General features: G+C 40.3%; 1 protein-coding gene across 10 annotated transcripts in view; it reads right to left on the bottom strand.

Moving 5' to 3' along the window:
* DST (dystonin) overlaps nucleotides 1-26,049 on the bottom strand; it is a gene marked incomplete at both ends in the record, with an annotated part of 523,923 nt that overhangs the window by 23,003 nt on the left and 474,871 nt on the right. For all 10 annotated transcript variants that reach the window (XM_080699914.1, XM_080699912.1, XM_080699907.1 and 7 more), the window contains 12 exons: nucleotides 3,572-3,700; nucleotides 4,188-4,382; nucleotides 7,856-8,015; nucleotides 10,495-10,664; nucleotides 13,555-13,674; nucleotides 16,192-16,398; nucleotides 16,815-16,970; nucleotides 17,835-18,005; nucleotides 21,987-22,115; nucleotides 22,442-22,639; nucleotides 25,272-25,427; nucleotides 25,734-25,907. In XM_080699914.1, the coding sequence (XP_080556040.1) occupies nucleotides 3,572-3,700; nucleotides 4,188-4,382; nucleotides 7,856-8,015; nucleotides 10,495-10,664; nucleotides 13,555-13,674; nucleotides 16,192-16,398; nucleotides 16,815-16,970; nucleotides 17,835-18,005; nucleotides 21,987-22,115; nucleotides 22,442-22,639; nucleotides 25,272-25,427; nucleotides 25,734-25,907 (1,965 nt within the window). The remainder of the gene's footprint in view (nucleotides 1-3,571; nucleotides 3,701-4,187; nucleotides 4,383-7,855; nucleotides 8,016-10,494; nucleotides 10,665-13,554; nucleotides 13,675-16,191; nucleotides 16,399-16,814; nucleotides 16,971-17,834; nucleotides 18,006-21,986; nucleotides 22,116-22,441; nucleotides 22,640-25,271; nucleotides 25,428-25,733; nucleotides 25,908-26,049) is intronic.

Here is a 26,049-nt window from a genome sequence, read left to right on the forward strand (position 1 = left end):
AGTGAGGCCCTCCGCAACTTAGTGAGACCTTGTTTCAAAATAAAGAATGAAAAATAGGACCAGGGGTGTAGCTCAAAGGTAGCATGTCATAGGTCTCATCCCCAGTACCGCAAAAACAACAACTACGACAAAAATAACAATAAAACAAAACTGTTTTCAGAGCACACAGACCAGAGAATTCTGAACACGTGGCTGAAGAAAAATGAGGGCCTTTGCCCTAAAAACACAGAACCTGCTTCTAAAATGTCACGTGGGTCTTCAGAGCACCCGGACTCGCCTGCCCATGTGGACCCTGCACCAAAGAGGACTCTTGATCGCAGTGAGCACAGAAGCGGCAGACAGCGACAACACCACGCCGCTCGTGCCACGTGAGCAGGGGACTCATTTTTATTTTCAGTGAGTCTTTTGCTAGAGTCAACAGTGGCCTTCTGTCTTTTAGCCTCTGTGCAGCAGCTGTGGCATTCCGCTCCCTTGTTACTGTTAACACACTGTCTACTAGACCTGAAGGTTCACAAGAGTAAAAGACCGTATTATTCACTTTTGTGCTGTGTGTGTGTGTGTGTGTGTGTGTGTGTGTGTGTGTGTGTGTGTGATATCCCTGGCCCTATTTTATTTTTAATTTCAAAACAGGGTCTCACTAAGTTGCTGAAAACATCCTCGAATTTGAGATCCCCCTCATCTCATCCTCCAAGTACTGGGATTACAGGTATGTGCAACCATACCCGGCTAGTTTTTGGTCTTTTATTTACACACGTTTACCATCATGTAGTAAAAGTTCAATGGATTATATACTCGGGTAACATGATCTACTCTTTTCATATCATAATCTACTTTTTTTGTTTGTTTTGGGGGACTGGAGGTTGAACCGGGGGTGGGGGGCATTCTACCTCCAAGCTACACTTCTAGCCCTATTTGTATTTTATTTTGAAATAGGGTCTTGCCAGGTGGGTGAGAGTCTTGCTTGCTGAGACTGTCCTTTAACCTGCGATCATCCTGTCTTGGCATCCCCAAGTACTGGGATTACAGGCATGTACCACCAGAGCTGATGTTTAACCTAGTTTTAAAAGTATTTTAATTTTCCCCAATAGACTCTCTCAAATAAAGAAACTACTAAGAGGAAAAATAACCCACACAGGTTAATAAAAGCTGTATTTCGCCAATAGATAGCTGCTACAGATTATGTAATTGTGTGTGTGTGTGTGTGTGTGTGTGTGTGTGTGTGTGTGTATCTGTATCTGTGTGTGTGGGATACTGGTGATTGACCCCAGGGGTGCTTTATCTCTGAACTAGCTACACTCGCAGCTGTATATTATTCATTTATTTTGAAACAAGGTCTCACTAAGTTGCTGAGAGCCTCGCTAAGTTGCTGAATCTGGCTTTGAACTTGTGATCCTCCTGGCTCAGCCTCCCAAGTACTGGGGTCATAGGTGCATAGCACCACGACCGGCCCGGATCTTGTATTTCTCATCACTGCTATGCCCTAGAAGAGCCAGGGTCATGCCTGGAATCTCACGGGTGGGACATCAACTCCCTGTTCCATTTGGTTCTCTTCCCCTCTAGCCTGAGAGTTTCACCTTCCATGGTTTGTACTCACAAGGGAAAGCTTAACATTTTTAGAAACTGGATGATGCTGACTGATACTAAGAAATTAAATATTCTGCTTTTCTTTGGTGAATGTACGAAGGGAAGTGGTAAAAATAAAAAAGGATAAACAACATTACTGCAAAATATTATTACTAATAAACACTTATATTAATGCTATTAATTTTATGCTATTTAAATATTTATTTAAAACATTTGTAGATAATCCACTGTAAAAAGACTACTACCCCTGATACCTCCTCCTGGGAGTTTCCTGACAATATCACATATAGGCTCTCCTCTGCAAGTAGTTAGGCTTGCTCTGCAGATGTCAATGGGGGCCCAGCTCATGCTTACTGCTACTCTGAGACCCAAACCCTAGTACATTGTGAACCTCAGTGCTCGCTGACCATCATGCATGGCGACAGAACATGAACGATATGTTTAAATGCTCAGCTGAATCAGTAAATGTCCTGTGGTTTTCCTAATCTTATAGTTTAGCTTCAAATTTAAGTTGCGTAGATAGCTATTTTATTCCTCCAGATACTGCTGTCCAACCTTGCATCACTTTTACTAATTACAAGGCAATACTTTGCCACTTCATGTTAGCTAACCTCTCTTTGAGAGAGATCATTAATTAAAATAAGGAGCCTCTTAGATGACAAAATCCATGCAACAGTGGAATGAATGTATTTCCAACTTGACCTTGAAAGGAAAGGTTATTTAGTGGTGTTAGAAAGATCCTTTAAAGTTAACAGGAAATGCTGATATCAACACTATACTGAGTGTTACCATTGTGAAGTCCTGATTTTTTGAGTTAAAGGTTAAAAAACATCTGTTAAGAGCGATCTAGGCCACTCTCTTAAGGGTTTTGTCAAGTCTATGCATTATTGCCATGGGAAAGATGTTGGCTTGACAATTCAAGGGCCAGATTTTTACTTGGTTAGTTGATATTCAATAGTCTATCTACTTATGGAATTCATTTTTAAAAATTATAATTTATACTACAGGTTAGTTCTAAAAGGGATTTAAAGGTTCTTGATTAAATATAGAAGTGGCAAAACGCTTAAAAATGAAATTTAAAAAACTGTTATTAAATGACTTGCTTGCCTTGCTTATAAATATCAAGATTATTGGCCGGGCGTGGCAGCGCACGCTTGTAATCCCTGCGTTTGGGAGGCTGAGACAGGAGGATCGCACAGGTTCGAAGCCAGCCGCAGCTACCGAGTGAGGCTCTCAAGCAACTTAGTGAGACCCTGTTTCCAAATAAAATATAAAATAGGGCTGGGAGCATAGCCCGGAGATAGAAAGCCTCTGGGTTCCACCCCCAGTACCACCAAAAAAAAAAAAAAAAATCAAGATTATTAAATTATAATTCTCCTGGTATAGTTTTATATGTGCCAAACTGCTCATTAAAGAAGTTTCACAAGCTGGGTGTGGTGGCGCACGCTTGCAATCCCAGCATTTAGTAGGCTGAGACAGGAGGATCATGGTTCACAGACAGCCTCAGCTACTCAGTGAGGCCCTTTGCAACTCAGTGAGACCCTGTTTCAAAATAAAGAATAAAAAAAATAGAGCTGGGGGTGTAGCTCAAAAGTAGAATGCTTCTGGGTTCCACTCCCAGTACCACAAAAAAAAAAAAAAAAAAAAAATTCACTCTTGAAGTCGACATAAAACTGCAATGAAATTGACTAATTTGAGTCAGAAGCCAACTAACCCTTTAGAAAGATCAATGTGCTTCCTACAGATATGGGACAAAGTGACTATAATCAGCTTCTCTAAAAAGGAAATGTAAAAAGATAGCTATACCTTGTGTGTGGGAACCCAATGACGGAAGCAAGGAGGATACAGATCCTCAAATGTCCCAGATGCTCATTACTTTCAGAGAAGGAAAATATTCATGGACTTCATATTTACAGTCCTGACTCTATTTTCTCTACTTTGTTGGATTTTCTCATTTATTTGTCTTTAGCATTTAGAAATTACTCACTTTATGCTGTTCGATGAGAGTCCGGAGGGCATCCTCATCGTCTGGAAGAATGCCATGGAAACGCAGGGTCTGCTCTGCCTCCGCCAGCCACTCCAAGAGGGTGTGCACCACAGAGTGAAATTCTTCTGCCTAACAATTGACAAGCATACACACACAATCCCCAATTATGCCTGTTAGGAAAACTGACAGACCATGTAGTAGATTCTTCCCCTCAATGGAAAAAAATATTAAATTGTGTAATTATCCCCATTAAAAAGATAAAGATGCATTGTGCTGCATCTTATAAACATAAGACAATATCTAATACATTAGTAAGGCTGACATGAGGAATGATTCCCGAGTTCACAACTTGGTTTCAGACGGATGGCAGCCCATCGTGCTTTAAAGCTGGTAACTCACTCAAGCAGCATGTATATGAAGACGACAAATCTCCCTCTGTGGGTTTTTTTAAGCTCTCAAGGGAGGGCAGAGGAGAGGTCAAGGCAATGGCACTATGACAGTTCCCTTCTTCATGACTGTCTAGGTTGAGAAATGAGGGTCTTCATTTCTAGAGCCATTCTTGCTGATGTTGCCTCCGTTTCTCCGTACGCCCTCCTATTACGTGCAGCGTTCTTACCTGACGCAGGGCTGCTTCCAACCGTGACTGCTTTGATATGGACAGCGCGCACACCGTCTCCCAGCGCGTGCTCAACTCCTGCATCTGGACCTTGACCCAGGAGGAGTCGTCCCTGCTGCCTTCTATGAGCTCTCGGGCCGAGCGCTTCAGCGCCTGCACGCTGCTGGTCCTCTTCCCCAGCTCTTTTTGGAAGACCTAAGAGGAGATCATGCTTTAAAATTAATTTTTAAGTATAAAACCACCACCACAAAATGTACTGTTTGAAATATATCTGCTTATTAAGCATCCATACAGACATCGAAGACCTACAGTTTAATGACCCTAACTTTGGCGGCATCTTCAAAGGTTATGAAATGACCTATTGCTCATATTTGAGCTCCAACACATTCTTGCATAAATTCCGGTCCTGTAACATTCTCATGAGGAAACAAGATAATAGAACCCTATTTTTTAATGACATTGGATTAAATAATGGCAGTCAAACGTCTTTATTTCAATTAGCCAAATGCACAAATGTGTCGGATTCCTCTTTTGATTGTCTATGATTGTTCTAATAAGGCGTCCCCGTTCCTCTCGGATCACTACTGTGAGCTTCACACGCATGCTGGCTGCCGTGCTCCCCAGAAACCCACTGCAGAGACAACGATGAGGGCAGGTCTGAGAAAGAGCACGAGTCCCACAGGGAGCTGGAACGTGGCCCTTTGTCCTACAACGTGCCTTTATGTTCACGGCATCCTAGGCACTAACTCAGAATTTCAAATTAAGAGCACTAAATCCTTTCCTCTTAGCTTATAGGTAAAGCCTTGGGGGCTTCTTTTTCCTGCCTCATTTGGATGAACGCTGATGTGCCCAGAGTTCTTTTGGACACACAATCTTCTTATTTTGAAACACTAGCTTCTTCCAGACACAGACTTAAATCTAAGAAGTGCCAGAATTCGTCATTTCTGGCCCAAGAGTCTATGTGTAAAACCAGATCTTGCGAATAGTCAATCTTCTCTCGAGAATGCAATTAAATTATTTTTCAAAAAATCATCACAAATGAACATTTCCATTGGGCACATCTGTGAATTTCTGTTCTGACACTCAGATTAGTCACAAAAGGGAGGCCATCCAAAAAAATAGTTTAAACGCAGTATGGCGAATTCTTTGACAGATGTCACTCAAGTGGTATTAAATGAGATTTGCTTGTAGATAGTCAGATACAAACATATGCGAATGCACCGTATGGTCACGTGTGAGAACACACATACCCACTCACAGAAGGGACAATGTCTAAATATGCCATTTGTGATAAGACCAGTCCAGCAGCTCTGCGTAGACTCTCCAATGTACTTTATATATTTAAACTTCATGAGCCTTCCAATTGTATTACTAATGCTAAATGATTAATTCGTTCTTGATGACTTTCAATATATAAAAACCCTGGCAAGAGCCTCGGGTAGTAAATATTTAGACAGTGAGTTTATAAAAATGGTATTTATGTAAAAAGTAACATTACGCTATTCATTACTCATTGAATGAGTGCCAGGAAACGAAAAACTTTCGATTAATCATGCACAAAACATTTGTTTCGATACAAGCAAACCACTATAATTTTTAAGGTCTTTAGATTTTGTAGGCATAGTCAATATCCTTTATTTATTCTCTTATTTTCTGTTATATATAACAAACTTTTCAATTAATATAATCACAGAATAGGAAAAGGAAAGGGAAGTAAGAATGCAAAGGGACCAGGTATTTTAAAGAGAACAGGTAAATCAAAATAGCATAACCAGGGAAGTATAAAGAGGACATTTTAAAATGAAGTAAATTTTAAGAAATAAAAAACCACAAGGAGGAAACATAACAGGAATCAGAGAGGGTACTGTGAGACGTTGGCACAGAAAGGCTCCTCAGGTACAACCATCCCGCATCAGCACCATGCTTCCTGCTGTCTTCGGGGTTCTTTAGGTTGTATGTGTCATTTGATGACAATATTTGATGCTGAATGCCTCAAATATATCTTTAATTTTTGTGACTTTAGTTATCAGGGGATTGCAAGGATGTAGATTTTCTTGAAATAAGTACAAATCTCTCATAGCACATGCTGTTGATTCATAAACTGCTACAGTTCAAGGGACAAGGTTAAAACAGTTCTTAAAAAAGAAAAGCATCTAATATAATGACCCCAATGGATCAGGTAACAAATCTACACGCTGAGGCAATGGATGACCTAGTTTTGTGTCACAGAATGGATGATTTAAAATTTTATTATATAGCCGGGCGTGGTGGTGCACACTTGTAATCCCCGCGCTTGGGAGGCAGAGATAGGAGGATTGCGCAGGTTCGAAGCCAGCCTTGCTGGCTTAAGAGACCTTGTTTCCAAATAAAAAATATAAAAATAGGTCTGGGAGCATAGCCTGGAGGTAGAAGGGCTTCCAGGAACCCCAGTGCCACCAAAAAAAAAAAAATTCATTTAGACAATATATAATTGTCTAAATGAATAACTAAAGAAAGTAAAACATTCTTAAAAAATGTTTTCAAGCCGGGCGTGGTGGCTCACGCTTGTAATCCCCGCGCTTGGGAGGCGGAGACAAGAGGCTCGCGCAGGTTCGAAGCCAGCTATGCTGGCTTAGGACACCCTGTTTCCAAATAAAAAATATAAAAAATAGGTCTGGGAGTGTAGCCCGGAAGTAGATGGGCTTCCAGGAACCCCAGTACCACCCAAAAAAAAAAAAAAATGTTTTCAAGCACCAAAGGATAAAATCACTTTTCAATTTCTAAAAAAGTCTTAGGTCTGATAACTAAAAACAAAAGCATTGCCGGGCATGTTGGCACATGCTTGTAATCCCAGCATTGGGGAAGCTGAGACTGGAGGATGGAGGTTTGTGGCAGCCTCAGCTATTTAGTTGAGGCCCTTTGCAACTCAGTGAGACCCTGTCTCAAAATAAAGAATAAAAAATAGGGCAGGGGGTATATCTTGGAGGTCAAATACTCCTGGGTTCCATCCGCAGATACACACACACACACACACACACACACACACACACACACACGCATTTCACTGATAACTAAAGCAATTTTCCTCCATCACATTTTTTTTTCCTTTTTGGTGCTGGGAATTGAACCCAATGCCTCATATATGATAAGCAAACACCCTACCACTGAGTTATATTCCCAAGTCAACCCCCCATCACTTAATGAATTACTTTGAGGCCAGGGATGGAACCCAGGGTCTCATGCACAGTAGGCAAGCGCTCTACCACTGAGCTACCCTACAGTTCTCCCCATCACTGTGTGTGTGTGTGTGGGGGGGGTATTAGGGGATTGAACCCAGGGGCAACCTCTGCGTTATACCCCCAGCCTTATTTTTATTTTGAAACAAGGTCTCACTAAATTGCAGGGGGCCTTGCTAAGTAGCTGAGGCTGGTCACATACCTGTGATCCTCCTGTCTCAGCCTCCTAAGTATAGGGATTGCAAGCGTGCGCCATCACACCTGGCTCCCCAATCACTTTTACAGCTGGCATCCAGATTTTGTTCAAATGTGCACACATTTAAATATCGAAGATAGTGGTGAAATATGACATCATCTTCTGGTTTTAAAGGGCTGAATTAAGTGGTTACATTTCTCTCTATACTCTGAACAATCCAACAACCAGATAAAATGAAATGCCCCGGATTATAATACCTTGTGATTATCGATCAGATTCATCACTAAGTCAATGTCTCCATGGACAGGCTGATCTTCTGCCAGCTGGGGCTCGACTCTGTACAACCAGTCAATGAGGGCTTGCAGGGCATCTGTGAACTGTCCAGAAAATAACAGGGCTTCTTCCAATTTGTTTTGCCTGGGGAAAAAAAGGTAGAAGAATTGTTCTGAGTAACATAAGAGCTGCCCCATCTATGTGAATATCTAAAGGTCATTCACGCCCGTTAAGAAGTATTCAAGAGGACAAAAAATATTCTCTGCTGTTTGTTGGCTTTCCTTAAAAAAAAAAAAAAATTCTTTTCTCAAATTTTCTCTTTTGTCCATGAAATACATGGGATCTGTTCCCAGAAAATTCCCTTATCACCAACTCTGGAAATCACTGATCCTTCAAGTTTCTACATTAAAAACAAGCCTTTTTTAATTTTTCAAATATTTTTAAAGCTTGTTTTTAGTTATTACACAGTAAATACACTAGTTTTTTTTTCTCTATATATTTTTTCCATACTAGGGATTAAACCCAGGGGCGTTCTACTCTGAACTAAATTCTGCCTCCCATTCTATTTTATCTCTTATTCTGAAACAGGGTCTTACTAAGTTGCTGAGATGAGCCTTAAAAAAGCAATCCTCCTGTCTCAGCCTCCCAAGTACTGGGATTACAGGTGTGTACCATCACACCTGCTCAATTCTATAAATTTGAACCCGTGTACATTTAAAAATTAACAATTCAAAACTTATTGTGAAGTTCCCTAGAACCAAATAAAATATTCTACTTAATCTTGATACAGGTTGGTAATCTCTGGTCCAACTATCCAAAATCCAAAGTATTCTAAAATTTGAAACTTGTGAGCATAACTATGATGCCATGAGTGGAAAATCCCACACATCAAGCTTTGTTCTATGCACAGTAAAAAAAAAATAATAATAATAATAGCCAGGCGTGGTGGTGCACACTTGTAATCCCCGTGCTTGGGAGGCAGAGACAGGAGGATCGCGCTGGCTTAAGGAGACCCTGTTTCCAAAAATAAAAAAGTATAAAATAGGTCTGGGAGTGTAGCCCAGAGGTAGAAGGGCTTTGAGGAACCCCAGTACCAAAAAAAAAAAAAATAATAATAATAATAATAACAATTATCTGTCGGCTAAATGTACATGGGATATGGGATATATGAAACAAATGAATTTTATGTTTAGACTGAGGTTTATGTAAATATTTAAAATCTGAAAAAATATCCCAAATCTGAGTTCTAGTCTCAAACATTTCAAACAACAGATACTCAATATTTTTTTTTGTGTGTGTGTGTGTGTGTGTATGTGGTAGTGGGGATTGAACCCAGAAGCAGTCTACTTCTGAGGTACACCTCCAGCACTTTTATATTATTATTATTATTATTATTATTATTATTATTATCTTGAAACAGGTTCTTGCTAAATTGCTAAGGCTGCCTTTGAATCTACAATTCTCCTATCTCAGACTCCCAACTATTGGGACTGCAGACATGTGCCACCATGCTCGGCTGATATTCAACCTTTTTGACAAAACTAAAACTAAGGGTTGACCCCCCCCAAAAAAAATGAAACATTTACAAGATATTTGAACTCTTCTATTATTGTACTTTCTCAAACACTTGAAAATTTTAAAATAAGCCTGTGCCTTCACAAAGTGTAATGGGGAAAAGGGAGATAGGAAATGGGTAGGTGAAGGTCGGGAGGAGCATGGGGTCAGATCAGCAGTGCCTCACACAGGACATGGAGGAGTCTGTCTTTTGTCTCACACCCAAATAGTAGGTCCCGGAGGGGCACGAAGCAGGGTAATGATAAATAACCATTACATTTAAAAAACAATCCCAGTAGCTATGTGGAAATGGGCTATGGTGGTTTTGGGGAGATCGGTGAGAAGCAGTTGGGGAACTTGGATGAAAGGTGACAGGCTCAGAGAAGCCTGTCATTTTTTATTGTAACGAGCAGTTCAAAACAAATAATAAGGAACAGCAAAATCTTCTCGAAACAGGTGCTTGTGAGTGGATATTTAGCACAGATGTTTCCAAGGCAGAGTTCGCTGTTACGGTTTACACCTGCACTGTCACCCGAGAGGCTCGTGTGTTGAAAGTATGTCCCTGACACAACAGTATTCAGAGATGAAATAACTGACTCGGGGCTCTAATCTCATCAGCGGGTAAGCCCACTGCAGGACTAATCATTTAAATTTATCAGGTGACAGAGGCAGGTGGGGCGTGGGGGGAGGAAGTGATCACTAGGGGATGACCTAGAGGAGTATGCCTGCCCCTGGGACTTTTTGTCTGTCTGTCTGTCTCCTTCCGGCCACCACTGAGTTGAGCACAGCTTTCCTCCACCACACTGTGCTGCCATCATGCCTGCCTTGGAGTCTGCTGAAGATGGACTAACCTCTGAAACCATGAGCCAAATAAACTTTTCCTTCTCTCTCTGGTTCACGCCAGGGATCTGGGTTACTGTGATGGAAGAGATGGACTAAAACAGTCCCTAAGACCCCCCCCCCCAAACAAAAACAAAAACAAAACAAAAAACCCCTACCACCACCAGATATTTGAGGGAAGGTTGTAGCCTTTATAAAGTAACCAAACGGCCTGCAAAGACGTTTTTACCTCTCCACAGACTTTCCACATATGGTATCCCACTTGTCTCTGAGTTCACTCAGCATGTTATCCAGCTTCAGGTTGTCGTCAGCCAGGGAAGTTTTCTCCTTCAGAGAACGCCCAGTCCGGTTGGTGGTGTCGTACACAGAATGCTTGGCTCCTAGGGATTTCTGAAACTCCTATATATTTAACAAGAAAACAACTTGTGTTTCTCCTGGGAACTAATAAATAAATAGGTAAAAAGCATTTAAAAAGGTTTCCCTAACAAACAGAGTCCTAACACTGTGAGACATCAGCAAACAAGTCAGAGGGTCCAGTGTCACGTCCTACACAGGAACAGGGTAGAAAAAATCTTTAAGCTTCACATCACTTAATTCATTTTTCTCTAAAACCAAGTGACTCTGATAATGTTTATTATTGTTAAGAAAGTGATTTCAAAGTAAAACACATTGTGTGTGTGTGTGTGTGTTTTCTTCTCATGGTGCTGGGGATCAAACCCAAGGCTCCGTCTCTACCAGGCAAATGCTCTACCACTGAGCGACATTCTCAGCCCCAAATCTTTTGTCAGTATAAACTACAAACCTCACAACAGTTACCATAAAATTAAGTTGCTAATAAAGTACTGAAAATCCCAAGGCTCAATGCCTTGGGTATGGTGGCTCACTCCAATATTCATAGTGACTCAAAGGCGGCTGAGGCAGGAGGGTCATAAGTTCAAGACCAGCCTCTGCAATTTAGCAAAACTCTCTTTCAAAAGAGAAAATGTAAAGGGCTTGGAGCTAGGCAGGGTGGTGCGCTCTGTAATACAAATACTTATGAGGCTGAGACCTGTGGATTGGTTGATTTACAAGTTTGAGACCAGCCTCAACAATTAAAGGAGCCTCTCAGCAACCTATCCAGACTGGTTTTAAAATAAGAAAGGACAGGGGAGGTTGCTCAGTGGTAAAGTGCCCCTGGGTTCAACCCTTAGTACCACAAAAAACAGAAAGAAAAAAAAAAGTCTCAATGATGAACAGAAAAAGACTTGAAAACTGGTTTAATGAACCACCTTGAAACGTATCTCAGAGGAATGGTTGGCTTTGGTAACAGGTAATGTTGTGCAGCACGGAGAATCTAATAGGGTTCTTTGCATACTCTTTTTTCTAGGACTTTGTAACTTTATTATGTAATATACTTTCATTAGACTACATAACATCCATGTTCAAGTTCAAATGAGGCATTCTATTTTGAGAAGGAAGCTCTCATTTTTCCATCAGAGGGGAAGGGTGGAAGGCGCTGTTCACTGTCATTGTGTTTCCTAGACTGGATGTGGCAGCTCACGGGCAGAGGCTGCTGCAGAAGGAGCCATTCAGGAGCCCTGCAATGGTCACAGAGCAGAAGCTCCCTACACTTCCTCCCACCGTCCTCTGCCATGAGCCTCCCAGGGAGCCCAACAATGGAAGTAAACACCCCAGGTGAAGATGATGATGGCTACAATCGTCTGTTGTTGACAAGTCTTACATCACCTCGATTTCCCCAGCCTTTAGAGTTATGCTTCAAGCCATGATTGATGTGAAGATGCCTCAAGTTACAAAAGTGTTTGCAGGAGCTGCTCTCTTTTCCCACCTCTTCACCCTGATGGCTGGTGGTGACTTTACAGACAGAATTATATGGAGGCTCAGTTACAAAAGAGCTGAGAAGGTTGAGCAGGGAATGCTCTTTATTCTGTTCATTTATTGTTGTTTTTGTGGTGTTGGGAACTGAAACCAGGGGCATCTTTACAACCGAGTCACACACACACACACCCTCCTTTTATTTTTTATTTGGAAACAGAATCTTGCTAAGCTGCTGAGACCTTGCTAAATTGACGAGGCTGGACTCGAACCTGCCATCATCATGTCTCGGTCTCCCAAGTACTGGAATTACAGGTGGGCGCCACCGTGCCCAGCAAGGGGATACTCTCTGAATGTCATGTGAAAGAAATATAAATATTTTAAAAAGCTTCTACTCTACACAAAGAAGCCACTAACTATGTCTTTGAGGAGAGAGGTGAAATTGTACACATACACATTGACAACAAAATACTAATTCTTAGGTAGTAGCCATCAATTTTTCCCATTCCTCTGTTTTAAGGGATGTATATCACAAAATCTCTATTTCTTTTTACTGCAGAATTATCGTGTGTGTGTGTGTGTGTGTGTGTGTGTGTGTGTGTGTGTGTTACCAGGGATTTAACCCAAAGGATTCTACTTCTGAGCTACAATTACCAATCCTTTTTCATTTTTATTCTGAAACAAGGTTTTGCTATGTTACTGCGTATTGGCCTCGAGCCTGTGATCCTGTTTTCTGGACCTCCCAAGTACTGGGATAACATCGGTGCATCATGGCACCTCGCTCAGAATTACCTGTAAGGTTGCATTTGGTCTACAAAAATTTTATAAGACATGACAGTTCTGAAAACTAAAATGCCAGTGTTCAAATCACTGTAAATCCTTGGTAGGTTTTAAATTGTAGATGATTTTCCATTTTAACTATATTTTCAGTGTTGGGATCTAAACTTAGGACCTCACACATGCTAGGCAAGTGCTTTACTATAGAGCCACACCTCCAGCCCCTAGTTTTAATATTAATTTTATGTTTTTTTTCTTTTTAACAATGAATCCTTGAATCATTAATGAAACGGTCGGTCAAAATAAAGACAGTATTGTCACCTGACCAACAGGAAGGGCAATTGGCTTTTGGTTTTTTGTGGGGGTTTTTTTGGTGGTACTGGGGTTCCTGGAAGCCCTTCTACCTCTGGGCTACACTCCCAGACCTATTTTATACTTTTTTTTTTTTGGAAACAGGGTCTCTTAAACCAGCGCGGCTGGCTTCGAACCAGCGTGATCCTCCTGTCTCCGGCTCCCAAGCGCGGGGATTACAAGCGTGCGCCACCATGCCCGGCCTAAGGGCAATTGGTTTTAAATTTAATTCAAGTTCATACTGGGAGGTCTTTTCCCTCTAGTGATGAATACATTCATGATGGAACAAGAATTTAGAAATGATCTTGAAATATATGTGATAACATGCTCCTTTTCATGACTGACCCACCTTATGCTGTGCAAGCTGTGTTTTTATTTTGTCCGGGTCATTGGCAATTTCCAGTTCAGAATCCAAAGACTTTTCTGACTCCTCGAGCCACTCCATAAGTTTAGTCCAAGCTTCGTGGAACTGTAAAAGAAATTCACGTCTTTGTTCAGAAATTTTTCAGGCATAAAACAATGAAATCTAGCCAGTGTTTAAGCAGAAATGAGTACTAGTGGGCACGGTGAATATCACTAATTCAAAATTTCCCTTGACGGAAGGAAAAAACCACTTTCATCAGCAAATTACAAACTGTCTTGACGAAACAGGGCATTGTGGTTGCGCCCCACTGCTGCTCTGTTGTACCCTCTCAACACACTAGCTTCCATAAAACTGGGAATGAACCTGGAAATGGTTAAGGTGCTCAGCAGAACTCCCTCCTTTCCTTTCCCTTTATTTTTTCCCCTTTATTTCTGCTCAATAATTAACACAGACTCTCAGAAAAAAATTGTTTTTGTCCACTGCTGTGTCTTGGGAGATCTGGATTTACTTCTAAGATATTTAACTCCTATATTAAGAAAAATGAACAAAAGGGAGGAAATATAAAGCTTGTAAGATGGTTTTTAAAAGTAACAACAAAAAGAGGCCACGGCATTCCTGGTTACTACAAAGCGAGTTCAGTATCTTTATTCTGCTACCGAAATCTTCAAATCAATGCCTATGTGACTCTTCAAATTAACACCTACAGTACTTGAATTCTAACAAAGTATGATTCTCTTTGCCATCTAGGATCTTGCAAATAGCCTGGTGTTACATATATTTGATTTCATCCTCAGACTCTTTTCTATGGAAGAACTAGTAGGTTGCAATTTGGATAAGAAATTGTGGAACTGGTTATAAATTATTTCTTATAATAAACTTAGATGGACATATATCAAAAATGAATCAACATAAAAGCCTTGTTATACCAAAGCTCATTAAAAATAAATAAAGAAGAAAAATTCTAACAATATGAGCATAATCCAGGCAGGAATCACCAAGCTGCAAGGGCCCCCTAGAAAGGATCTCATTACAAATCTGCTCTCCCTGCATGACCCTCCCACAGCTCTGATCAACTTAAACATGGGGCGGGAGGGAGTAAGCCAGGCTGAAACAGGTGCATAAATTGTCAAAGTTAGAGAACTGTGACCAACACTGGAGTAAAAAACTGAGGTAGAATAAGAAGAAAGAAAATTAATCGTTGGTCAAGGCTAATTAGGTAGCAACTTCATATAATAGAGACAATAACAGCCAGATGCTAAGTTCAGTGATGCAAACCGCAAGTTCTAAGTCTTGCTTCCCAAGCTTATTTTAAGCCATAAAAAAGAAGAAACACTATCCATTTGCAGTGAAAACAACGGAGAACATTTCTAAGGTAGTTAAACAAGACACAATGAATTGGTAAAGTGGAGGAGGGGTGAAGGGGCCTGGCTGAAGATACTTGAGAAATCTCTATAAGTTAGACATTCTGACTCAAGCAATACCTTGGTTATGTAATACAGGGAGAAAAATGGTCAGGCTCAGAATTAATACCATCTTAGAGAAACATCAGAGACCCATTCTGTTCCCGAGACACACGTGTAGTACTGAACCTGTCATACCTCTAACTCATAAAAGGATTTATGGTATTTAGTTTTATAATCAATGCAATTTGTCACTTCTAAAGCTTTAAAAAACATGTGCTGATAGCTTTATGCACTGAAACACTTGGCTCTTGTGACATGTTTTTACATCACCCAACTGAGCCCCGCCCCTTCCAGCAGTGGAGTACACCACCAATGCCAGGCAGAGGCAGTGGATGGGGCCAAACGCCAACCTCAATATTACACCAAGTAAGAACTCAAATAAATTTAAACAAGAAAAATGCCTAGCAAGGTGGGTACTTGCTTTTCCTCCCGCGGGGTACAGAGACACAGAGATGTGTAATTTTACCTCTCCTCTGTGTTTACTCTAGAATGGAATGTTAATAACAGGTAAAGAGAGTAAGAAAAGTTCCCTGCAATGTGTGTGGGATTCTCCAGGTTAAATAAAAAAGCCGCCCGAAAAGAGCCAATTGATTTCAAAGGCGAAGGAGCTGTATCAAATATTAGGGAAGGCGCAGAGGCTGGCTGACAAGCATTCTGGGAGGCGAGGAGCACCTGCCAACCGCGATCCAGAAAACGCCCGTCTGGAGGGTAGGTGACTGGCTCCCAGCCCTGACAGTTCATGAAGAGGTCTGGTTTGGGAACTAAACCTAAGGTAGCAATATAACAGCCATGCTGCCTCCCCCTGAGCAGGAGAGTGGACCTGAAGGGACAAAGGAAAAACACAAATACATTAGCAAAATCTTGGGGTTTCTTTTGGGGGTGGAATGATAATGACTTATCTCTGAAGTTAATCTAGAATCAATCTTTTCAAGGTTAGTCTCGAGGAACAGGTTAAAAAACAGACAGACAGAGACACACACTGCCACCAAGTAAAAAATGTCCTGCCAGTATAGAAAGGTGGGCAGGTCACAGACCTCCAGGAAGCCACTCCCTGGCTCTGCCTAATGCAGCCTGTATAACGTGCACCGCAGCAACAGACGCCTGAATCTCCAGAGCCGAGCCCTGGCCCAGCTCACGGGATGTGTGTGGGGTCAGTCACCTGCTTGGCCCTCTTCCTGGCATCATCCAGCGACCTTCCTCTCTCCACTAACCGCTGCACCACCTTCTCCCATCGACTCTGCACACTGATAAGTAGGTTCTTAATTAGGACGACGTCCTGCTTCTGGCTGAAGTACTTCAGGTGGGTTCCAGTCTTGTCCAGTTCTATTATCTGCTCCCGGTGGGAATTCACTTCATTGGCAAAGACCTTTCCCCCACACACAAGAAAAAAAGACATGATAAGCAACAAGAGAAAACACAGATCCATCTTAAAAGTGCTTTTGGCTTCCTAAAGCTCAACTTATAAATTTTATTTATTCATTTTTTTGTAGCACTGGGGCTTGAATTCAGCGGCATTCTACTTCATCTTCAGCCCACCCCCCCTTCTTAAAAAATAAAAATAAAAAGGTCTCGCTATGTTGCTGAGGCTGGCCTCAAATCTGAGATCTTCCTGGCTTGGTCTCCCAAGTACCCAGATTACAGATATGTACCACTATGCCAGCTTCCATAAAGCTCAGATTTTTTAAAGGGCAAAAGAAAGTTTGCCAAAATACCACGTTCATGCGTTTGGCATTAGAACGGGCTGTGTGAACGCAGAATGCTATCCATCGAGTCACTGCATACCTTGTGTTCATCAATTTGAAACAAGACTGTGTCCAAGATAAGACTTGGTCGAGAAGCCATGTTTAGGGTCTGTTCAGCCTGGGTGAGCCAGTTGATGAAGTCCTGGAGGGAATTGTGGAACTCCATGGCCAAGTTGAGGGCCTCTTCCAGCTTAGTCTATGAAGACAGGTTATTTAGTATTTGTTTCTTGAGAGTTTTGGTTATTTTGCTTGTTTCAGGTTAATCATTCTCTGGTAGAGTCCCGCCCACACTGTATGCATACAATATCTGTATTAACTAATCACTTTATGCTTGTAGTGGGCTTTCACTAAAACACCGGCCAACTAAATCCCTTTATTAAACCTCCACTGAGTAAAGAGCAGCTAAGAGATATTTAACATATTCTAAATTTTGTTTATTGTCAATTAACAACAACAACAACAAAATACAATTACCAAACAGAATCTATAAGAAGCAAAATTGACTTTCATGCAATTAATTGTTGGGGTAAAAAAAAAAATCCCATTAAATGTACTTTATGTTCTATCAGTGATAGCATATAACTTAGATTTCTAGCCTATGGCTTTTACAATTGTATTAAACAGTATTATTGAGACTTCTTAGATTGCTGTTCTATAGTTATTTATTTATAAAATTCATTCATTTTTGCGGTACTGGGGATGGAACCCAGAGGCATTCTACCTTTGAGCTACATTCCCCGCCCCATTTTTTATTCTTTCTTTTGAAACAGGGTCTCACTGAGTTGCAAAGGGCCTCACTAAGTAGCTGAGACAGAATATACATGAATAATACTTGGATCTAGAATATATCCTTATCTACATTGAACAGAGCCCTTTAATTCTGTTCTGTTGTGTTAGAATACCATTTTCATTTGCCACACAACCTCCAAATGCATACAAAAAAGCTAAACATGAATCATTAAAATTTCTACTCTTGATAGTTCAACACAAAAGTAAGACAAAACCCATGCAATGAAACAACTACCACCCTGGTTCTATTAATATTAATCAAAGCACATACTTTCCTTTCATTGAGTTTGGTTTCCACCGATTCCCACTTTTCTTTCAAGTTATTTATGTCTTGGTCAATATTTGTCTCTGCAGATTTGGGGCATCTTGCGAGCATCTGCTGCCCTTTCTCCATCAGGCTCTTATATGTTTCTTCTTTGACATCAAAGGCAGCACAGACTTCCTAAATTGAGACACCATCAAGTTAAAGGACTTTAAGAGAATAAAATATCAGAGTTCTGTCTTTCCAGGTCATCAGTCCCAAGCCTCTCGTTACCTCTCCCTCTCTGGCCTACAGAGCAATCCCGACTGGTAGCTAAACTTCTCACTATACTTAAACAATACCTAAACCTAGAGCCACACTCTTCTACCGAGATATCTCACAAGTGGTGCTATTACTACCAATGCCCTCTGGCATACTAAGGTTTGAAACAACAGTTCACATGCTGTCAAGAACATTTCACTGTACAGTCACTAATAATTCTGTGATTCTGAGCAAGTGGTTTAACCTCTCTGGGCCTCAGTTTCTTCTTCTGTCAGCTCAAGGGTTCTTACGAGTGTTTCGTTGCACTTTAATAAAATCACTGTAATATTTTATTGGTAGAACCCAATCTTGTGCTCAGAAAACATGTAATGGGTAGAAAGCAAAGGACCAGGACAGTAAAATATATGAGTCGACTAGTCAAACTCTTGAATTATAAGAGCTACGCTTGTGAATATTATAACATTTTAAAAGCTTCCAGCTAGAAAGCAGTGTATCTGCTCTAGAGAATAAAATAAAATGTTGCTTAAATAAATTCAAAGTTTAAGATCAATGAAATAAGTTACACTTGGTTAAAACCGTTTTATTCCACTGATTTGACAGTTCCCATAAAAAATTATATATTCTATTCCTCACTAATAATATTTTCAACCTTATAATTTAAAAATTGACGTACATATACCATAAAATTCACCATTTAAAAGCAGTGCTGTTAAGTATGTTCATAGAGCTATAAGACTATTACTACTAGAACATTTTCACCATCTCCAAGCTTTATAATTTCTTCAGCCTTTAAACATCTCTTTCAAAATATATTTATCATATGATTTACTAAAACCTTTAAATCCTAAAGTAAAACTTTTTCTTTTTTTTTTGGCAGTACTGGGGTTGGAACCCAGGCACATTCTACCTTCAAGGTATGCCCCAGCCCTACATTTTTTTTTTTTATTATTCTTTACTTTGCAACAGGGTCTCACTGAGTTGCAAAGGGCCTCACTAAGTAGCTGAGCCTGTCCGTGAACCCAGAACCACCCTGTCTCAGCCTCCCAAGTACTGGGATTACAAACATGTGCCACTATGCCCAGCTAAAGGAAACTTTTTCTATAGCTAAAAACTCATAAAACTATAATATTTTAGGCCGGGCATGGTGACGCACGCTTGTAATCCCCGCGCTTGGGAAGCGGAGACAGGAGGATCGTGCAGGCTCGAAGCCAGTCTCGCTGGCTTAAGAGACCCTGTTTCAAAATAAAAATATAAAAATAGGTCTGGGAGTGGTGTAGCCCAGAGGTAGAACGGTTTCCAGGAACCAAGAGCCACAAAAAAAAAAAAAAACTATAATATTTTAGGTTACATTTTATATTTTTCTTTATTTCTAGCACAACTGAATCAAGAGAGCATTACTAAAATGGTATTATGAATATTAACAACTCTTCAGAATTCTTTTCTTTCTTCCTTTTTAAATTGGTACGGGGGATTGAACCCACTTCATTCAATCTCTGACCTAAATTCTCAACCCTTTGTTTGTTTGTGTTGGTGGTACTGGGGTACCTGGAAACCCTTCTACCACCGGGCTACATTCCCAGACACCTATTTTCTTATATTTTTACTTGGAAACAGGGTCTCTCAAGCCAGCGAGACTGGCTTCGAACCTTCGCGATCCTCCTGTCTCTGCCTCCCAAGTGTGGGGATTACAAGTGTGCGCCACTATGCCCCTGCGTAACCCTTTGTTTTTTGTTTTATTTTGAAACAGGGTTTTGCTAAGTTGCTGGGGCTGGCCTTGAACCTGTGATCTTCTTGTCTCAGCCTCCCAAGTACGGGAGTATAGTATGCCCAGATCAGAATTCTTTTTAAGTTATGGGATTTCTGTAAACCTGTAAAATTATATAAGGTGAAAGCAAATTATTTTAAACATCCACTCAAATCAACTAAGTTGATACATAATATTTTTTAAAAGTGTTATCAATAGGAGGTCCTTGCTTTCAATTTCTTAATCAGATTCTTCTAAATTAACATTTTAAAGATATGTTATTAGAAAACAATCCTAAGCATCTATTTGTCCAAGAGGTCATTAATTATAATTAACAAACTCTATAAAAAAAAAAAAACTATCCTAAGCACTTCCAGAAAAACGAAGCTTCCTGGAAACCACTCCAGCCACACTGATTTATAGAAAGAAAAGTGGACAAGTACTCTTATTATCTAGTCAAAACTTTTTGTGTGTGAAACAAATGGGTCTTTTGTGGTACCAACCCCCCACCAAAATCCAATAACAACCACAAACCCCACACACATAATTTTCTAAAACAATAAATATACCTTAAAGTTTTCTAGAAAATTCTATATTGAATAATAGGACTTATTTTAACTGTTTACGATAATTAGGAAAGCATAAGATAGTCAATTTTATTTTTTTCTTAACATCTATGAGATGGTTATGTCCCCACCACATCACCAAATTAAAACTTATTTCCAAATAAGTACAGTTTTATTGAGATCCCACAACATTAGACATTCACTGAAGAGTGCAGATTTTCGTGTACAATGGTCCATTTCTTTCCTTCCTTCCTTCCTCTTTCTTTTTCTTTTTCCTTTTCCTTTTTCTTTATTTTTTGCAGTACTGGCAATGGAGCCCAGAGGCATTCTACCTCTGAGCTACACCCCCAGCCCTATTTTTTATTCTTTTTTTTTTCTTTTTTCTTTCTTTTTTTTTTTTTTTTTGGTGGTACTGGGGTTCCTGGAAGCCTTTCTACCTCCGGGCTACACTCCCAGACCTATTTTTACATTTTCATTTGGAAACAGGGTCTCCTAAGCCAGCGCGTGCGGCTGGCTTCGAACCTGCGCGATCCTCCTGTCTCTGCCTCCCAAGCGCGGGGATTACAAGCGTGCGCCACCACGCCCGGCTCCTATTTTTTATTCTTTATTTTGAAACCGGGTCTCAGTCTCACTGAGTTGCGGAGGGCCTCACTAAATAGCTGAGGCTGGCCGCGAACCGCGTCCTCTGGTCTCAGCCTCCCAAATGCAGGGATTATACAAGCGTGTGCCACCACGTCTGGCTCCCGCCCATTTCTTCGGCCAAATTCCTACATAGTTCCACTTTCATTTTTCATGATACTGGTAATCAATGTTGCATAGTAGAAAACACTAAAAATAAATTTCTCATGCAAATTCAAAAGTGTAAAAGGAACTGACTTTTCTCTTAGAACTTTTAAAGCTGAGTTATAATAAGACATAAATAGGAAATATCAATAAATTAATGGCAGCCTAAATCGTCAGTCCAGGCTTCTATGAAAGAAAGCCAGTGTTTCCAGTTTCATTAACTTTTCTCCCTCATTCTTAAAAGTTGACAGAGCCAAAGAATCTGGGTGGAAACAGCCCACGGGCAAATTCTCCAGATTGGACAGGTTTTGGTAGAAAGAAGCCTTCTCTTCTGTCCATACCAGGTAGACATGTGAAGTCTATTACTCATACACAAGTTTCTTTTATTAGAATATAACATATTCTCTAGCTTTCCATGATACTAGAAGAAAACATCACATTTACACAGAAAATTTTAACTCCATTATGGTTATCTTAGAGACTTTTCTTTATGTTTCAAGTCCCAATGGTTTTTAACTTACACAGTGTTATTACCCATGCAAACTTTTCATTCTGTGGAGGAAGGTTTGTTTCTAAGACACATCTGGACTTCTAAAACTGCTTCTTGCTGCTGACTACCAACCTCTGAAATAAAGACTAGGTTCTGACTTGAAAACTTTAATCATTAACTGGTGTTTCTAACACTTAAAGGCAATGATTCCTGCTATAAAACTGTGTATCTTTTAAAGCCTTTTCCCATTAATATTTATGTATCATCAGGGCCCACACAAAATAGTCAGCTCGAGTTGTAGGAAATAGTACACGTACCAGATGGGCATTCAGCTGCTCCTTGGCTGTTTCTGGTAAGCCCCCCAGAGGTTTGGATGCCAAGAGATGTCGCTCCGTGTCCGTAAGCCACTGCTGTAAATCCTCGATCTCGCCATGGAACCCTTTGGCCTGAAGTGATGGAGAGTTTTAAGTCTGGACCATAAACACGGTCACTTAAGCAGAAAGCAAGGTTCAAACAGCCCCAGCCCGTACCAGCCAGGTAGCATTCCATCTGCCGGGCTTTTCTTTATCGGGAGAGCTCAAGGGGTAAGAGCATTATGCTAAGAACTGGAGGTCGGCCTTCTCTTCTGCTCTGTTCTTTATCCCACTTATTTTTACCCCTCTCCTTAAGGTATAAAAATTAAGCAGTGGTCTGTGAACTAATGAAAGATAGCTCTGTGCTGTTTTGGTCTTGTACACTATAGAAAGTTTTAGGACTTATTTTCTTTCATTACCTGGCGCAAGGCACCATCCAGCTGCTGCTTCCTTTGTTCTGTTTTTTCCAGAACGTTTTGCCAGCGCTGATTTAAAACCTCCAGCTTGTGCTGAAGGTTGCTCGCTTCTTCTCCTGCACTTGATCCAATTAGATCATTTCCTGCCTTATTAACAGCTTCCACCGTGGACTGATGGGCTAATACATCATTCTGGAGCACCTGAGAATATTAAGATAACATCATGTCTGCTAGCTGGCAACACAGTAACTTCATTTTTAAGGCAACTGTTTTATTTTCTGATTAGGAAGTATTCAGAAACAAAAACCTCTTAGCAGAGTTTTCATATGAAGTTTTAAGATGGAGGTCCTTCACTTAACTTTGTAACTTTTCTAGACATAACTTCAGTCTACCAGCAACCCCTGAAATGATTGTATGAGAACACTTTAACAGTTATTTCAGTTAGAATGACCTTGAAATCGATGTATTACATATCTAGAAATTATAGTTAAAAGGCTTTAATATCTTTAATTTCATTCAACTTCATGAACTTAAAATTTTCACATCGTCAGTAACTTAAAAATGGTGTTACTTTCATATTCATATATATTCATTTTCAAGTATAAAATTATCATGTCTAAGCTCTACATATTTTACAATTAACATTCCAAAAGAGAAAAAAGGACACCATAAAACATTCCTCTCTCTTCTTTTGTCCAAGAGGTACCAGAATTAATGGCTAGTCTGAAAGCAATCCTTCCTCTACCATTAGTGAGAGCCCACTATAATCTACCCCTCTACTCACTGACTCATGGTTGGAAACAATAAAGGAAAAGAACATCATCATCTCTTGTCCCGTCTAGGAAATCACACATCTGGGGGGCAATGGAGACCAGAGAGGATTTCAGAGGAGAGCAGTGGCGGGCCTCCCAGAGCACTGTTTCTCTCTGCTCACTGACTTCTCAGGCATCTGGTGGAGGACTGTTTTACAAAGGCTATAAAACCAACTATCGTTATAGAAAACATGTCCTTTGATATGTTAATAGCAGATTTTACTTTCTCAAGATGTAAGAGTTAAATATTCTTGTCCGAATTTAAAGGATAACTCTATAAAATTCATCCCTCTAACTGCTCCAAGTCCCGCTATGAAGTCAGAGCCCGGGAGTGGAAGTTGCAGGAGAAAGATGGAAACATTTCCTTTCTTTTTCCAGCAACTCTGTTCGGAATTCTAAGTCCTCCAACCTTTGATATTTGAGAAAAGGAAAGAAAAGAGAAAAGGAGCCATCTCTTACGTACTCAGATGTAGATCAACAGGAGTAAAAGGTTCCTACGGAGCCCTGGCTAAATAACTGGCTCTGGGTGCCTCATTTTCCCACTTCTGCTATATCCTACAAAGTTCTGATCACTGATATGGGTTACTTTTAAGATAGCTGCCAGATTTATAAAAATATCAATTCATCTATAAACTTACAGGATGAGAATAAACATTATACTTTGTTGTATTGTACTCAGTACAACCAGTCACTATTGATTTAAAACAAAGCATATTTCCGGCACTAAATAATGAAGCGGGCTTCTATGTAGACATTAATTATGCACATTTCTTAACCAGCTATCACTGGGCAATGACTGACTATGTAGATAGGACTAGGTAAAAGAGGAAGAAAAATTTAAATTTGAGAACAATTATTGTGGGGGGAAAAGTAGAAAGAAGAACTAAGGCAAGAATAGTCAAAATTATATGTGCATTATGATCGTAAGCACTAATGTTAACACGCATAAAATAATCCAACATTTTCCATCCGATAACCAAGGAAAATGTACCCAGGGTTAGGATTCAGGACTTCAATGATGAGGTCACAACTGATGTAAATGCCGCAGTGCGTGGAACACCGTGGACTGTCGGGATCAACTCTACCATGGATGACCTTTGATGTAAGTCTGCTGACCTTAGGGACAGGGAATGGTCTACTAACAATGACCAACCCAACCTCACAAAGGTAATATTAATTTGGGCTGGACTGCATATATCTCTTATTCAAATTCGACGCAGGAAATATAAAATTTCTTTTAAGCCCAATAAATATTTTAAAAACTGATTTAGAAACGAGTGTGACACCAGGAGTCAAACATATGAGCAAAAAAGAAACAATAGGAAAAACCACACACACAAAAAAGAAGTACAGGCAGACAGAAATAGGTTAGGCATGCCAAACTAAGTGAGGGATGTGGGGGTAGGGGGCCAGAGGAAGAACATAAAAATTTGGCAGAACAGCATCATTGAGTTTGATCTTTTTTAGGCTAACTCCAACAACTTTTAGTAACAGGTAAAGTGAACTTAATGACAGGTATAATTAGGAATTTAAATCTTCAGTGCTTGCCACACAGCCCTGATAAGATTTACCCACAAATTTCCCATCTTTGCTGTGTATGATAATAATTGCATAATAATAATTTTGACTGTAATTTTTTAAGAAGTACATTTTAAGTACTTTAACCTCCGGTTATAAAGGTCAGAAAGAAACTTGCATTAAAATCATAAACTTGAAGCCAGGCGTGGTGGCGCACGCTTGTAATCCCCGTGGCTTGGGAGGCGGAGACAGGAGGATCGCGCAGGCTCGAGGCCAGCCGCGCTGGCTTAAGAGACCCTGTTTCCAAAAATAAAATAGGTCTGGGAGTGTATCCCGGAGGTAGAAGGGCTTCCAGGAACCCCAGTACCACCAAAAAAATAAATAAATAAAAAAAATAAAAATCATAAACTTGTAAGACACATAAAGAAGAAATATGTCAAAAATATTTGACAATGCTAGAAATACAGAGAGGAGAAACATAGGGTGCGGTAACAGCTACGTACGTGGTGCTTGGCAAGCTCGATTTCAATGGCTTTCGGGTCTCCTCCCACAGGCTTCTGCTCGCTCAGCAAGCCCTCCGTGTGTTTCATCCAGGCCAAGAGCTCATCCAGGGCGTGCTGGAACTGACCCAGGGCTAACAGAGCGCCCTCCAGCTTGTGCTATGAGGAAGCAGAGAGGAAGAAAATCCCTCAGTGAATGTGACATTACGAATGACATACATCTATAAACAAGGGCAAAAAACAATGGTTTCACGCTGCCTAAGTCCATCAGCAGATGCCACACGGCCTAATCATCATATCCTTCTAGGTTTTGAGTTTGACAGTCTTTGTGGTTTTTAAAAAATGACATAATCAGGAAGAGTTCTAGGTAGAGAACTGGTTGCTTCAGAAGTTTATTTACAGAACTTCCTGCTTTCATTTTTAATCATCACCAGGTGCCCCTCTTAACATAAGTCCCGTGCGCACCTGTCTGTTGATGATCCTCTCGTCCAGGCTGTCCCAGATCAGCTTCAGCTCCATCAGCGGGTCCTGGACAGTGTGTTTGTCGCTCTCTCCTGTCACTTTCTTCAGCAAAAGTTCTGCTTGATGGTTCAGCCTTTCCATTTCTATCTGTTGTTGATAGGCCTCTGACTTAAATTGCTATTTTTTTAAGAGAGAGAAATACAAGAAAATATCTTTTATAAATTAGTAAAAAAAAATCAAAAGAATTCTATGGTCTTAAATCTTTATTCAAATTCACACATGCTACTGCGGGGGGGGGGTAAGAGGAATAAAAAACATG

Source organism: Muscardinus avellanarius (assembly GCF_963383645.1).
Source record: "Muscardinus avellanarius genome assembly, chromosome: 8".
NCBI classification, from domain to species: Eukaryota; Metazoa; Chordata; class Mammalia; order Rodentia; family Gliridae; genus Muscardinus; species Muscardinus avellanarius.